The following is a 13,599-nucleotide window of genomic DNA, read 5'->3' as shown; positions in this document are numbered from 1 at the left end:
AGATCAAGGAAACAGGCCAATGCCCTGGCAGGTCATAGTAAAATTAGCAACTCTTAGAACCAAGGAAATGAAATTAAGGGCAGTTAGGGGAAAGAGATTCCTTATGTACAGAGGGAGGAACATCAGAATAATGTCAGACCTATCCACAGAGACCTGGCAAGCCACAAAGGCCTGGCAAGCCATATTCAGGGTAATAAATGAGAAGAACATGCAGCCAAGAATACTTTATCCGGCAAGGCTGTCATTTAGAATGGATGGAGAGATGTAGAGCTTCCAAGATTGGCATATGTGACCACTAAGCTGGCCCTGCAAGAAATATTAAGGGGGGTCCTATAAAAGGAGAAAGACCCCAAGAGTGATATAGAACAGAAATTTACAGAGACATTCTATAAAAACAAGGTCTTCACAGGCAACATGAAGACAATAAATTCATAACTTTCAATAACTACTCTCAATGTGAACCACCTAAATGCTCCAATAAAACAGCACAGGGTTGCAGATTGGATAAAAAGACAGGACCCATTCATACGCTGTGTAGAAGAGACTCATTTTGAACCTAAAGACACATCCAGACTGAACATGAAGGGATGGAGATCCATCTTCAATGCCAAAAGACCTCAAAAGAAAGCTAAGGTAACAATTCTTATATCAGACAGATTAGATTTTAAAATTAAAGACTGTAGTTAGAGACACAAAGGACACTAAATCATTCTTAAAGGGTCTATCCAACAAGAAGATCTAACAATTGTAAATATCTATGCCCCCAACATGGGAGCAGACACCTGCATATGCCAACTGTTAACTGAAATAGTCATGTTGATAACAATACATTAATTGTAGTATTACTACATACTACTGAGTACCTCAATACTCCACTTTCAGCAATAGACAGATCATCTAAGCAGAAAATCAACAAAGAAACAAGAGCTTTGAATGACACACTGGACCAGATGGACCTCATAGATATATACAGAACATCCCACCCTAAAACAACAGAATAATTCTTTTTCTCAAGCACACATGGAACTTTCTCCAGAATAGACCACATACTGGGTCACAAATCAGGTCTCAACTGATACCAAAAGACTGAGATTATTCTCTGCATATTCTCAGACCACAATGCTTTAAAACTGGAACTCAATGAAAAGAAAAAAATTTGGCCGAAATTCAAACACTAGGAAGCTAAAGACCACTCTGCTCAAGAATGTTTGGGTCAACCAGGAAATCAAAGAAGAACTTAAACAATTCATGGAAAACAATGAGAATGAAAACACATCGGTCCAAAACCTATGGGATACTGCAAAGACAGTCCGAAGGGGGAAATACATAGCCATCCAAGACTCACTCAAAAACTAGAAAAATCATGAATTCACCAGCTAACTTTATACCTTAAAGAACTAGAGAAAAAGCAACAAACGATGCCTAAGCCATGCATTAGAAGAGAAATAATTAAGATTAGAGCAGAGATCAGTGAATTAGAAACCAGAAACACAGTAGATCAAATCAATGAACAAAAAGCCAGTTCTTTGAAGGAAGTAATGGCATCGATAAACCACTGGCCAGACTTATCCAAAAGAAAAGAGAAAGGACCCAAATTAATAAAATTACAAATGAAAGGGGAGAGATCACGACTAACACCAAGGAAATAGAAACAATTATTAGAAATTATTACCAACAACTCTATACCAATAAACTGAGCAACCTGGAAGAAATCGATGCCTTCCTGGAAACCTATAAACTCCCAAGACTGAAACAGGAAGAAATTGACAACCTGAATAGGCCAATAACCAGTAACGAGATTGAAGCAGTGATCAAAAACCTCCCAAAAAACAAGAGTCCAGGGCCTGATGGGTTCCCCGGGGAATTCTTCCAAACATTCAAAGAAGAAATAATACTTATTCTCCTGAAGCTGTTTCAAAAAATAGAAACAGAGGGAAAACTTCCAGACTCCTTCTATGAAGCCAGCATTACCTTAATCCCCAAACCAGGCAAAGACCCCATCAAAAAGGAGAATTTCAGACGTATATCCCTGATGAATATGGATTCCAAAATTCTCAACAAAATCCTAGCTAATAGGATCCAACAATACATTAAAAGGATCATCCACCATGACCAAGTGAGATTTATCCGCAGGATACAAGGGTGGTTCAACATTTGCAAATCAACCAATGTGATAGAACACGTTAATAAGAGGAGACAGAACCATATGGTCCTCTCAATTGATGCAAAAAAAAAAGCATTTGACAAAATACAACATCCTTTCCTGATTAAAACTCTTCAGAGTATAGGGATAGAAGGAACATTCCTCAAGTTCATAAAATCCATCTACGAAAAACCCACAGCAAATATCATCCTCAATGGGGAAAAGCTGAGAGCCTTTCCCTTAAGATCAGGAATACTCCAAGGATGCCCACTCTCACCATTATTGTTCAACATAGTACTAGAAGTCCTAGCAACATCAATCAGACAACAAAAAGAAATAAAATGTATCCAAATTGGCAAAGAATCAAACTCTCTCTTTCTGTAGATGGCATGATTGTTTATGTGGAAAATCCCAAAGACTCCACACCCAAGTTCCTAGAACTCATACAGGAATTCAGTAATGTGGCAAGATACAAAATCAATGCACAGAAATCAGGTGCTTTCTTATATACCAACAATGCAACTGTAGAGAGAGAAATTAGAGAAACGATTCCATTTACAATAGCACCAAAAACCATAAGATACCTCAGAATAAACCTAACCAAAGAGGTAAAGGATCTATACTCTAGGAACTACAGAACACTCATGAAAGAAATTGAAGAAGACACAAAAAGATGGAAAAATTTTCCATGCTCATGGATTGGAAGAATAAACAAGGTTAAATTATCTATGCTACTCAGAGCAATTTATACCTTCAGTGCCATCCTGATCAAAATTCCAATGACATTTTTCAAAGTGCTGGAACAAACAATCCTAAAATTTGTATGGAATCAGAAAAGACCCCAAATCACCAAGGAAATGTGCAAAAAGATAAACAAAGCTGGGGGCATCATGTTGCCCAATTTCAAGCTATATTACAAAGCAGTGATCACCAAGATAGCATGGTACTGGCACAAAAACGGACATATAGACCAATGGAACGGAATAGAGAGCCCAGATATGGACCTTCAAATCTATGGTCAAATAATCTTCGACAAAGCAGGAAAAAATATGCAATAGAAAAAAGACAGTCTCTTCAATAAATCGTGCTGGGAAAACTGGACAGCCACATGCAGAAGAATGAAACTCTACCATTCTCTAACACCGTACACAAATATAAACTCAAAATAGATGAAAGATCTCAATGTAAGACAGGAATCTATCAAAATCTTGGAGTAGAACATAGGCAGTAATGTCTTCACCATTGGCCACAGCAACTTCTTTCAAGATTCATATCCAAAGGCTGGTGAAACAAAAACAAAAAATGAACTTTTGACTTCATCAAGATAAAAAGCTTCTGCACAGCAAAGGAAACAGTCAACAAAACAAAGAGGCAACCCACAGAATGGGAGAAGATATTTGCAAATGACACTACAGATAAAGGGCTGGTATCCAAGATCTATAATGAACTTCTCACACTCAACACCCAAAAAACAAATAATCAAGTCAACAAATGGGCAGAACACATGAACAGACACTTCTCCAAAGAAGACGTACAAATGGCTAACAGACACATGAAAAAATGTTCATCATCATTAGCCATCAGGGAAATTCAAATCAAAACCACATTGAGATACCACCTTACACCAGGTAGAGTGGCAAAATTGACAAGACAAAGAAAAACAAATGTTGTAGAGGTTGTGGAGAAAGGGTAACCCTCTTACACTTTTGGTGGGAAAGCAAGTTGGTATAGCTACTTTGGAAAATGGTGTGGAGGTGCCTCAAAAAATTAAAAATAGAGCTACCCTATGACCCAGTAATTGCACTCCTTGGTATTTACCCCAAAGACACAGATGCAGTGAAAAGAAGGGCCATATGCACCCCAATGTTCATAGCAGCAATGTCCGTAATAGCCAAACTGCTGAAAGAGCCGAGATTCCCTTCAACATTTGAATGGATAAAGAAGATGTGGTCCATATATACAATGGAATATTACTCAGCCTTCAGAAAGGATGAATACCGAACTTTTAAATCAACATGGATGGGACTGGAGGAGATTATGCTAAGTGAAATAAGTCAAGCAGAGAAAGTCAATTATCATATGGTTTCACTTCCGTATGGAACATAAGGAATAGCATGGAAGACATTAGGAGCAGGAAGGGAAAAATGAAGGGTTAAATGAAAGGAAGAGATGAACCATGAAAGACTATGTACTCCAAGAAACAAACTGAGGGTTTTAGAGGGGAGGGGGTTGAGGGATGGGTTAGCCTGGTGATGGGTATTAAGGAGGGCATGTACTGCATGGAGCACTGGGTGTTATAAGAAAACAATGAAGCATGGATCACTACATCAAAAACTAGTGATGTATTGTATGGACTAACAAATCATAATAAAATAAAATTAAAAAAAAGAAACAAGAAAAATATCAAATAAATAACTTTACACCTAAGAGGACAAGAAAAAGGACAAACCCCAAAGCTCCTAAAAGTGAGAAAATTATAAAGATTAGAGAGACAATGAATGAAATAGAGACAAAAAAAAAAACAATAGAAAAGTTCAATGAACCAAGAGCTGGCTCTTTGAAAAGGTAAACAATTTGATAAATCTGTAGTCAAACTCATCAGGACAAAGAGAGAAGGCTCAAATAAATCAATCAGAATTCAAGGTGGTGAAATATGAAATGACACCTTAGAAATATAAGGGATTGTAAGAGAATATTATGAAAAATTATATGCCAATAAATTTCACAACCTAAAAGAAATGGATATATTCCTAGAAACACAATCTTCCAAAACTGAATCAGGAAGAAATATAAAATTTGTACAAACTGATTATGAGTAATGAAATTGAATGGGTCATCAAAAACCTCCCAAAAATCAAGAGTCCAGTCACAGTTAAATTCTACCAAACATTTAGGGATGCTTGGTTGGCTCAGTCAGTTAAGTGGCTACCTTCAGTCTTTTTTTTTTTTTAAGATTTTATTCATTTATTTGAGAGAGAGAATGAGAGAAAGAGAGCACGAGAGGGAAGAGGGTCAGAGGGAGAAGCAGACTTCCCGCTGAGCAGGGAGCCCGATGTGGGACTCGATCCAGGGACTCCAGGATCATGACCTGAGCCGAAGGCAGTCGCTTAACCAACTGAGCCACCTAGGCGCCAGCTACCTTCAGTCTTGCTCATCATCCCAGGATCCTGGGATTGAGTCCCACATCGGGCTCCTTGCTCAGCAGGGAGTCTGCTTCTCCCTCTCTCTCCCTCTGCTTATGCTCTCTCTGTCAAATAAATAAAATCTTAAAAAAAAATAAATTCTACCAAACATTTAAGAAGAGTTAATACTTTTTCTTTTCAAACTATATCAAAAAATAGAAGACGAAAGAAAACTTCCAAATTCATTCTATGAGACCATTACCCTGATGCCCAAACCAGATAAAGACGTGAAAGAGAGAACTACAGGCCAATATCTCTGATGAACATAGATGCAAAACAAAAAACAAAAAACAAACCCTTACAAAGGTATCAGGAAACCAAATTTAACAATATATTAAAAGGATCATTTACCATGATCAAGTGGAATGGATTCCAGAGATGAAAATAGTTCAATGTTGACACATCAGTTAATAGGATATATCACATTAATGAGAGGAAAGATAAAAACCATATGATCACTTCAATAGTTTAGAAAACACACTTAACAAAATACATTTGTACAACAAATTAGATTCAGAGGGAACACGTATCAATATTAAAAATGTCATATCTTAAAAACCCATAGCTAACATCATACACGATGTTGAAATACTGAAAGCTTTTCTTCTAAGATCTGGAACAAGACAAGGATGTCCACTCTTAGCACTATTCAACATAGTCCTGGAAGTCATAGCTACAGTGATCAGACAAGGAAAAGAAATTAAAAAACATCCAAATTGGCAAGGAAAAAGTAAAACTGCTGCTATTTGTAGATGACATAATACATGATATAGGGTTTTATATATATAACACCAGATTCCACCAAAAAACTATTAGAACTGATAAATGAATTCAGTCGTTATAGGATACAGAATTAATATACAGAAATATTTTGCATTTCCATACACTAATAATGAAGTAGCACAATGAGAAATTTAAAAAAAAAATCACATTTGGAATTGCACCAAAAATAACTAGGAATAAATTCAGCCAAGGAAGTTAAAGACTTATACTCTGAAAACTATAAGATATTGATGAAAGAAATTGAAGACAACACAAACGAATGGCAATTCATGCCATGCTCATGGGTTAGAAAAATTAATATTGCCAAAATGTTCATACTACTGAGAGCAATTTACAGATTCATTGTAATCACTATCATAGTACCAATAGCATTTTTCACAACACTAGTACAAACAATCCTAACATTTGTATAAAACCACAAAATTAATCTTGGAAGTTAAGAACAAGGCTGGAGTTATCACAGTCCCAGATTTCAAGATTTGCTACAAAGCTACTATAATCAAATAGTAGGGCACTAGTACAAAAGTAGATACACAGATCAAGGAAACAGGATATAAATCCCAGAAATAAACCCACATATATATGGTCATTCAATCTATGAAAAAGCAGGGAAGAAGATCTGATGGGGAAAAGGCAGTCTTTTCAATAAATCGTTTGGGAAAACAGGACAGCTACATGTAAAAGAATGAAAATGGACCACTTTATTACACCATACACAAAAATAAATTCAAACTAGATTAAAGGCCTAAATATGAGACCTGATACCATAAAACTCCTAAAAGAAACGGTAGGCAATAATCTTGGAAATATACCCCAGCAACATTTTTATGTACCTATCACCTCAGGTTAAGAAAATAAAAGCAAAAATTAAGTATTGGGACAACACCAAAAAAAAAGGTCTTGCAGAGCAAAGGAAACTATCAACAAAATGAAAAGGCAACCTACTGCATGGGAGAAGATATTTGCAAATGATATATCTGATAAGGGGTTAACATCAAAAATATATAACGAATCAATACAACTTAACACCAAAACTAAACAACCAGATTAAAAGATGAGCAGAGGACCTGAATTGATATATTTTCAAAGAATACATACAGATTACCAACAGACACATGAAAAAATGCTCCACATTACTAATAATCAAGAAAATTCCAATCAAAACTACAATGAGATATCACTCATGCCAGTTAGAATGGCTAGTATGAAAAACACAAGAAATGATAAGTGCTGATGAGGATTCAGAGAAAAGTGAACCCTTGTGCACCGTTTGTGGGAATGTAAATTGGTGCACAATGAGATATCACTTCACACCTGTCAGAATGGATAAAACAAAAAACACAAGAAACAACAAGTGTTGGTAAGGATGTGGAGAAAAAGAAACACTTGTGTTCTGTTGGTGGGAATGTACGCTGGTGCAGCCACTGTGGCAAACACTATGTAGTTTTTCAAAAAATTAAAAATAGAAATACCATATGATCCAGTAATTCCATTACTGGGTATTTAACTAAAGAAAACAAAAACACTAATTTGAAAGAATACACACATCCTTCTGTTTATTTTAGCATTATTTATAATAGCTATGATATGTTAGCAACCTAAGTGTCCATCAATAGATGAAGAGATAAAGATGTGGGTTATGTAAACAATCAAATATTACTTAGCCATAAAAAAGAATGAGATGTTGCAATTTGCAACAACATGCATGGGCCTAGAAAGGATTATGCTAAGGGAACTAAGTCAGACAGAGAATGAGAAATACCATATGATTTCATATGTGAAATAAAAAAAAAACAAATGAATAAAAATATCACAAAAACGTACTCTTTTTTTTAAAGATTTTATTTATTTATTTGAGAGAGAGAGAGAATGAGAGATAGAAAGCACGAGAGGGAAGAGGGTCAGAGGGAGAAGCAGACCCCCTGCTGAGCAGGAAGCCCGATGCAGGACTCAATCCCGGGACTCCAGGATCATGACCCGAGCGGAAGGCAGTCGCTTAACCAACTGAGCCACCCAGGCGCCCACAAAAACGTACTCTTAAATACAGAAGACAAATTGGTGGTTGCCAAAGGAGAAGTGAGTGGGGGAATGGGAATAATAGATAAATGGGATTAAGAGATACAAACTTATAATTACAAAATTGATATGTCACAAAGATGAAAAGTACAACATAGAGAATATAGTCAATAATATTGTATGGGAACAGATGGTGACTATACTTTTGGTAAGTGCTGAGTATTATATAGAATTATTGAATCACTATGTTGAATGCCTCAAAATAATATAACATTGTATCTCAATTATACTTCCATAATTATAATGATACTACTAATAAAAACACCTCCACGTTGTCTTACAACCACAAACACATTCCCACACCTATTAGATAGGTGTAATTCCTGAACAGTATTTTTCAGGGGATTCCTAAACACTAATGAGAAGGGAAGAGACAAAATGAAATACATGCAATGCATCCACTTTCACCTGAATTTCCCTATAAACATTGCATACTCAAGCTCACACAAGAACTGCTTCAGCACAATATAGAAAGGCCAAAACATTAAAGACATTTAAAGTACTAAATAAATAAATAAATTAAAAGCATGCTGCTAGTATAGATATGTCAAAATTAAAGATTAATGGTGAGGTTCTTTACATAACAATTTAGACTCTTATGACTGATTTCAAGATTTATTTTTTGAGTATGATTTCCACTTGGTCAAAATATCAAAGGACTGTAAATTATATTTTAAAATAGAAGCATAAGAAGTGAAATAAATTATTGTTTTAAATAACAATGGAACAACAGGTCAGGGCAATCCTCAAATATGAAGTAGACAATAAAAAAATAGGTGTGTGTATGCAGAGTGTAAATACTTTTGGAGCATTCAAAATATCCTGGAGCATTTTAAAACTTTATCTGCACAATAGAACAATATGCATTTGAACTGATTGCTTAAACTCCATAATTAAAGAAATTTGTTTTCTGTTAACCTTAACTTATATAGATTCACATGTAATCACACATTATAATTTGGCAAAGAAAATGCATATTATTTACAAGTTCACAAAGCATGTAAACAATTATTTTGTTAGGTATGTAAACAACATATGCAATTTATAATCTAATTTGAATGAAAGTATAGAAAAGTAGAATTATATCTTGAATGCCTCCTCAGACAAAATGTTGAATATGCTTTAACTGTAAGAGAAGAAAAATGACTAATTAAATCTGGAGGCAAGTTAAAAGTAATTACAGTAAATCAAAAAATGTCTATAAGGTCATGTTAATTTTGCTATCTAAATAGTAATTACACATAACTTGGATAAAACATCCAGTTTCAGTTATACAAGATACCAAACTGACTGAATACCTTTTTTAGATATCAGTTTATGTTAAACATACTAAAAATGTGTTTGAAACAGTTGAAATTGCAATGTTTTATGATAACTGAAAAGAACAAAACTTCTTAAACACAAATTAGCAATTCATTTTAAAATGAAATATACATCATGATTATGGTTTATGTTGATTTCTACTGTACCTTTCTTTAGTCCAGGGATGAAAGCTAGAAAAAGAGTTTCATAAAGTTAAATACAATAAATATTTTGTCTTATTTCCAACATGTTATATTAATTTAACTAAACTGCAATATACTGCAATATACTTTCAACTTCATTTTTCAGAGAATGTGACAACTGAGATAAGGTAGAAGACTGATAACCCATAAAATCTCTCTCCTGTAATATATTTTTTTTCTAAAATCAGAGCAAGCCTATGCTATATGCTAGCCTCTTGAGTAGCAATTAGTCCTTTCCCTATAGGGAATGTATTGTTGAACTCAACATTTTGCAAAATCTCAGTAGATTTTCTATTTTCATTGCCTATGATAGCTCAGCAGAGTCTTCTATTGAAATTTTCTCATGGAATTTCTTACAGGAATTGGAGTATAAAGAAAAACATTGTTTTTACTTAACACCTTGCTCTGCCTCCAAATCTGAGGTGGTAAAAAAATAATGGGAAAAACAAAAATCAACAGACACTAACATGCGGATGACCCAATAGAAGTATTCTTAACTTGGTTAAGACACTTTATCTATAATATAGCTATTTTTCACAGCTAAAATTCATTTCTCACAATTAGAGTGTTGGGAATTAGAGAACATTACCATTATTTCCTAGGAAAATAAATTCAGGCATTGTATTATGGACTTCCTAGAAAACACTAAGATCATGCTTGACCTGGGATAATTAAAAAAGCCTATTTTTAAATAAAATAATTACACTTTGACAAACACTTGGATATATGTTGATCTGGACAATTATCAAAATTATTCTTTGTTAAAATTTTAAGATCAACAGCAGAAATGATTTCTTGATATATTTAAAATATGCGTGTAAGTATAAAAATGTTAAAGATAAACATTTTGAACCTGTTTAAAAATCTGTTTTATTTTATTTTTTTCAAAGATTTTATTTACTTATTTGTCAGAGAGAGAGAGAGAGCAAGCGAGCACAAGCGGGGGAGCAGCAGGCTGAGGGAGAAGTAGGTTTCCTGCTGAGCAAGGAGCCCGATGTGGGACTCGATCCCAGGACCCTGGGATCATGGCCTGAGTCGAAGGCAGATGCTTAACCAACTGAGCCACCCAGGCATCCCTAAAAATCGGTTTTAAATAAAATTAGAACATTATTGAGTAAGGAAAATGTTAAGGTATAGGCAGGGAGAGATAGGAGGCCCCTGACTCCTCTGACTAGGCTCACACAGGGGGCTATGTGAGCAGACTCACAGAAATTCCAAATGCTAAGGCATACAAAACCAGAGATAAGGGAACAAACCAGAACACCTGGCCCTGAATGTTAGGGAGTATATATATATATTTTTTTTGGCAGCTACATTGTAATCACAGAAAATGACCAGACCTTAAAGATGAAGTAAGTCTTTAAGGATGTTATCAATAGTCCTTGTTCAAACCAAGATGGGACAAGAATTTCAAGGCCACAAGCTTCCCAGTCGGTTCTCAATAAAAGACTGCCACTAAAAGCTACAGTGGCAATGCATTCAGGACTCCTTTCATTCTAGAGAGCTCTTTTCTTTCCTTTCTGTTCTCACCTTCACTTAATAAACTTTCACTTCACTTCACCCTTTTGTGTCCATGAGATTCATTCTTTGACACCATGAGACAAGAACCCTGCAACCCTGTAACATTATGAAACACAAGACATATGAAATACTTAGAGAGAAGGAATAGGTCAGAGATAGAAAAAGTGAAGGTGAAAGCATATCTCTATGCAATGATAATGATTAATGAAAGAGCCTTGCCCATTTTAAGTTTCATTGATATATACACAGCACATTTATTTTTTTAATATAAGGTGTTCATCTATAAGCAGTGCAAATGAAGAGTAGTACTAGCTGAAATTATATATATATATATTTATATATATTTATATATATATAACCCACAGTGCTTTTACAATACACTTATAAATTATATTTATATATATTATATATATAATATATATGTATAACCCACAGTGATTTTACAATACAGTTCAGGTAGAATCAATCTTCTAAATAAAATTCTGTAACACTCCACTTTTCATAAAATGGTTATACTTCTATGATAATTATCACACACACACACATACACACACACACACACGCACAATTCTAACTTATTGTTGGAATTAATAGTCAACTCTGGTAATACTTAAATATAGAATTTTCAAATAAAATGGTGTGAAAAAGAAAAGTGGCTTTATGCAGAGAGGTAAAGTACTTGTTTTCATTTTAAGACTGCAATTTTAATGTGGTATAAACCTTAGTTACCAAAATCTTTTCTAATTTGGTAACTGAAAATAACAGAAAAAAATAAAATGGATCTAGATTTATTTCTAAGGGTAAAGAGGTATGAATAAAAGAAACAAAACAGATGACATGACAACATGGTAAAGGAAACAAACACATTTAAAAAACATATCCTAGGAAATGTTTAGCTCTTAAGCTGAAAAATGAAAATTGGTTTACAAATCATTAAAGTCAAATATTGATAAATTTTCTTTAAAATTCAGCATGATAAGCAGACTCTGCATAAAATTTTCAACACTAATTCTGAAGAGACACAAAATCATGACATGAAATGGTCAAAAAAGTGAAACCATTTTCCTTCTCTAAAGCAATATATGTAGGAGGAGGAGTTAAGATGGCAGAGTACTAGGAGGACCTTATGCTTGCCTTGTCCCTCAAACACAACTAATTACCAAATCATTCTGAACACCCGTGAAATCAATCTGAGGACTGAGAGACCAAACTGCATAACTAGAGGGAGAAAAGAGGAAACATGAAAGGTAGGAGGTGCAGTGATGTGATTTGGAGGAAAAAAGTATCCCACGTGCTGCACAAGGGAGGGAGCCCTGATTATGGAGGGGGGGGAGAGAGAGAGAGAGATGAAGAGGTGGAGATAAAACAGCATACTGAGGACTGCACAAGAAAAACACTTCCCCAAAACCACTGACTGGGAAAACAAGAGGGGCTGATTATTGCAAGACTTTATAAGGAGCAGAGCTGAAAATCTGAAGTTTTAGAAGTCATCACCATCACCAGTGTTGAGTCTGGCAAGTACAGTATTGCTCCAGTGAAGAAGGAGGGCAAAGACACAGGAACAGATGGTGTACTCTGAGGATTCCTTGGGTCATGCTGGGAGATACAGTTCCCCTTCTTGGAGTGCATTTGGGAGAAGGAGCACTGCCTCTCAGGGAACAAAAGAACCAGCAGACACCATTAAGCTGCCCCATTCATTAGCATACAAGCAGAAAATCCTGCTGAGGACAGCTAACCTGGAGGATGGCTTTTTGCTGTGCTTTGCCATGAACTCCAAAGCCCTGTGCAGTTATGCAACTGCTTTTCTGGGACAAACCAGTATCAGCCACAGCATGGGGAAAATCTACTCCAGAGGATCAGTCCAGGTCCATGTCATGCCAGGTCCCTAAAATTTGGAGTTGTGAAATCCAGCCATGAGCATGAGATAAAAACACAGGAGCACTGCACCACTGCCAGGAGGGCAGATGACATTGACACAGACAGGGTGAAAGCAGGGATCTGCCAGAAGCCTGGGACATAAGAGGAGAGATAGTTCGTTCTTTTGTGAGGGCTTCCTGAACAGCAGTGAGTGTGGACTCCCCTCTCCAGGGAAGAGAGTGGGCTGAAGCCATTTTTCACACCTTCTATCAGCACAGATGGACTTCAGTGAGTGGCATAGCACACACAGTGGAAGCTTGAGACGCTTACACCAGCCCCACACCCATGAACTGTGCAGGTGTCTTTATTACTAAGGCAAGTGTGATTGAGAGCCATAGCAGCAGCAGGCCCCTCCCTTAGAAGACCAACAAAAATCTCCCTACATACACCACGTCTACTGATCATAGAGTGCTACAAAGCTTCAGCTGTAGTGTAAATAAGACCAGCCACAGGCTTCCTTTCTTTCCTTTAT

At 35.8% G+C, this 13,599-nt stretch overlaps 1 protein-coding gene across 3 annotated transcripts in view; it reads right to left on the bottom strand.

Moving 5' to 3' along the window:
- The window catches only part of LOC112828530 (protocadherin-11 X-linked), a 639,354-nt gene that overhangs the window by 148,648 nt on the left and 477,107 nt on the right, over positions 1 to 13,599 (bottom strand). For 2 of the 3 annotated variants that reach the window (XM_073880940.1, XM_073880941.1), the window contains one exon: positions 9,654 to 9,677. In XM_073880940.1, the coding sequence (XP_073737041.1) occupies positions 9,654 to 9,677 (24 nt within the window). Of the gene's footprint in view, positions 1 to 9,194; positions 9,311 to 9,653; positions 9,678 to 13,599 lie in introns of those variants that run through there. The other variant, XM_073880942.1, reaches the window with a different exon arrangement.

This window comes from Callorhinus ursinus, unplaced genomic scaffold (genome assembly GCF_003265705.2).
Source record: "Callorhinus ursinus isolate GAN/ISIS: 27379988/994484 unplaced genomic scaffold, GSC_fseal_2.0 scaffold40, whole genome shotgun sequence".
NCBI lineage: Eukaryota > Metazoa > Chordata > Mammalia > Carnivora > Otariidae > Callorhinus > Callorhinus ursinus.
The sequence above is the reverse complement of the archived record's forward strand: the minus strand, read 5'-3'. Positions and strand labels throughout refer to the sequence as shown.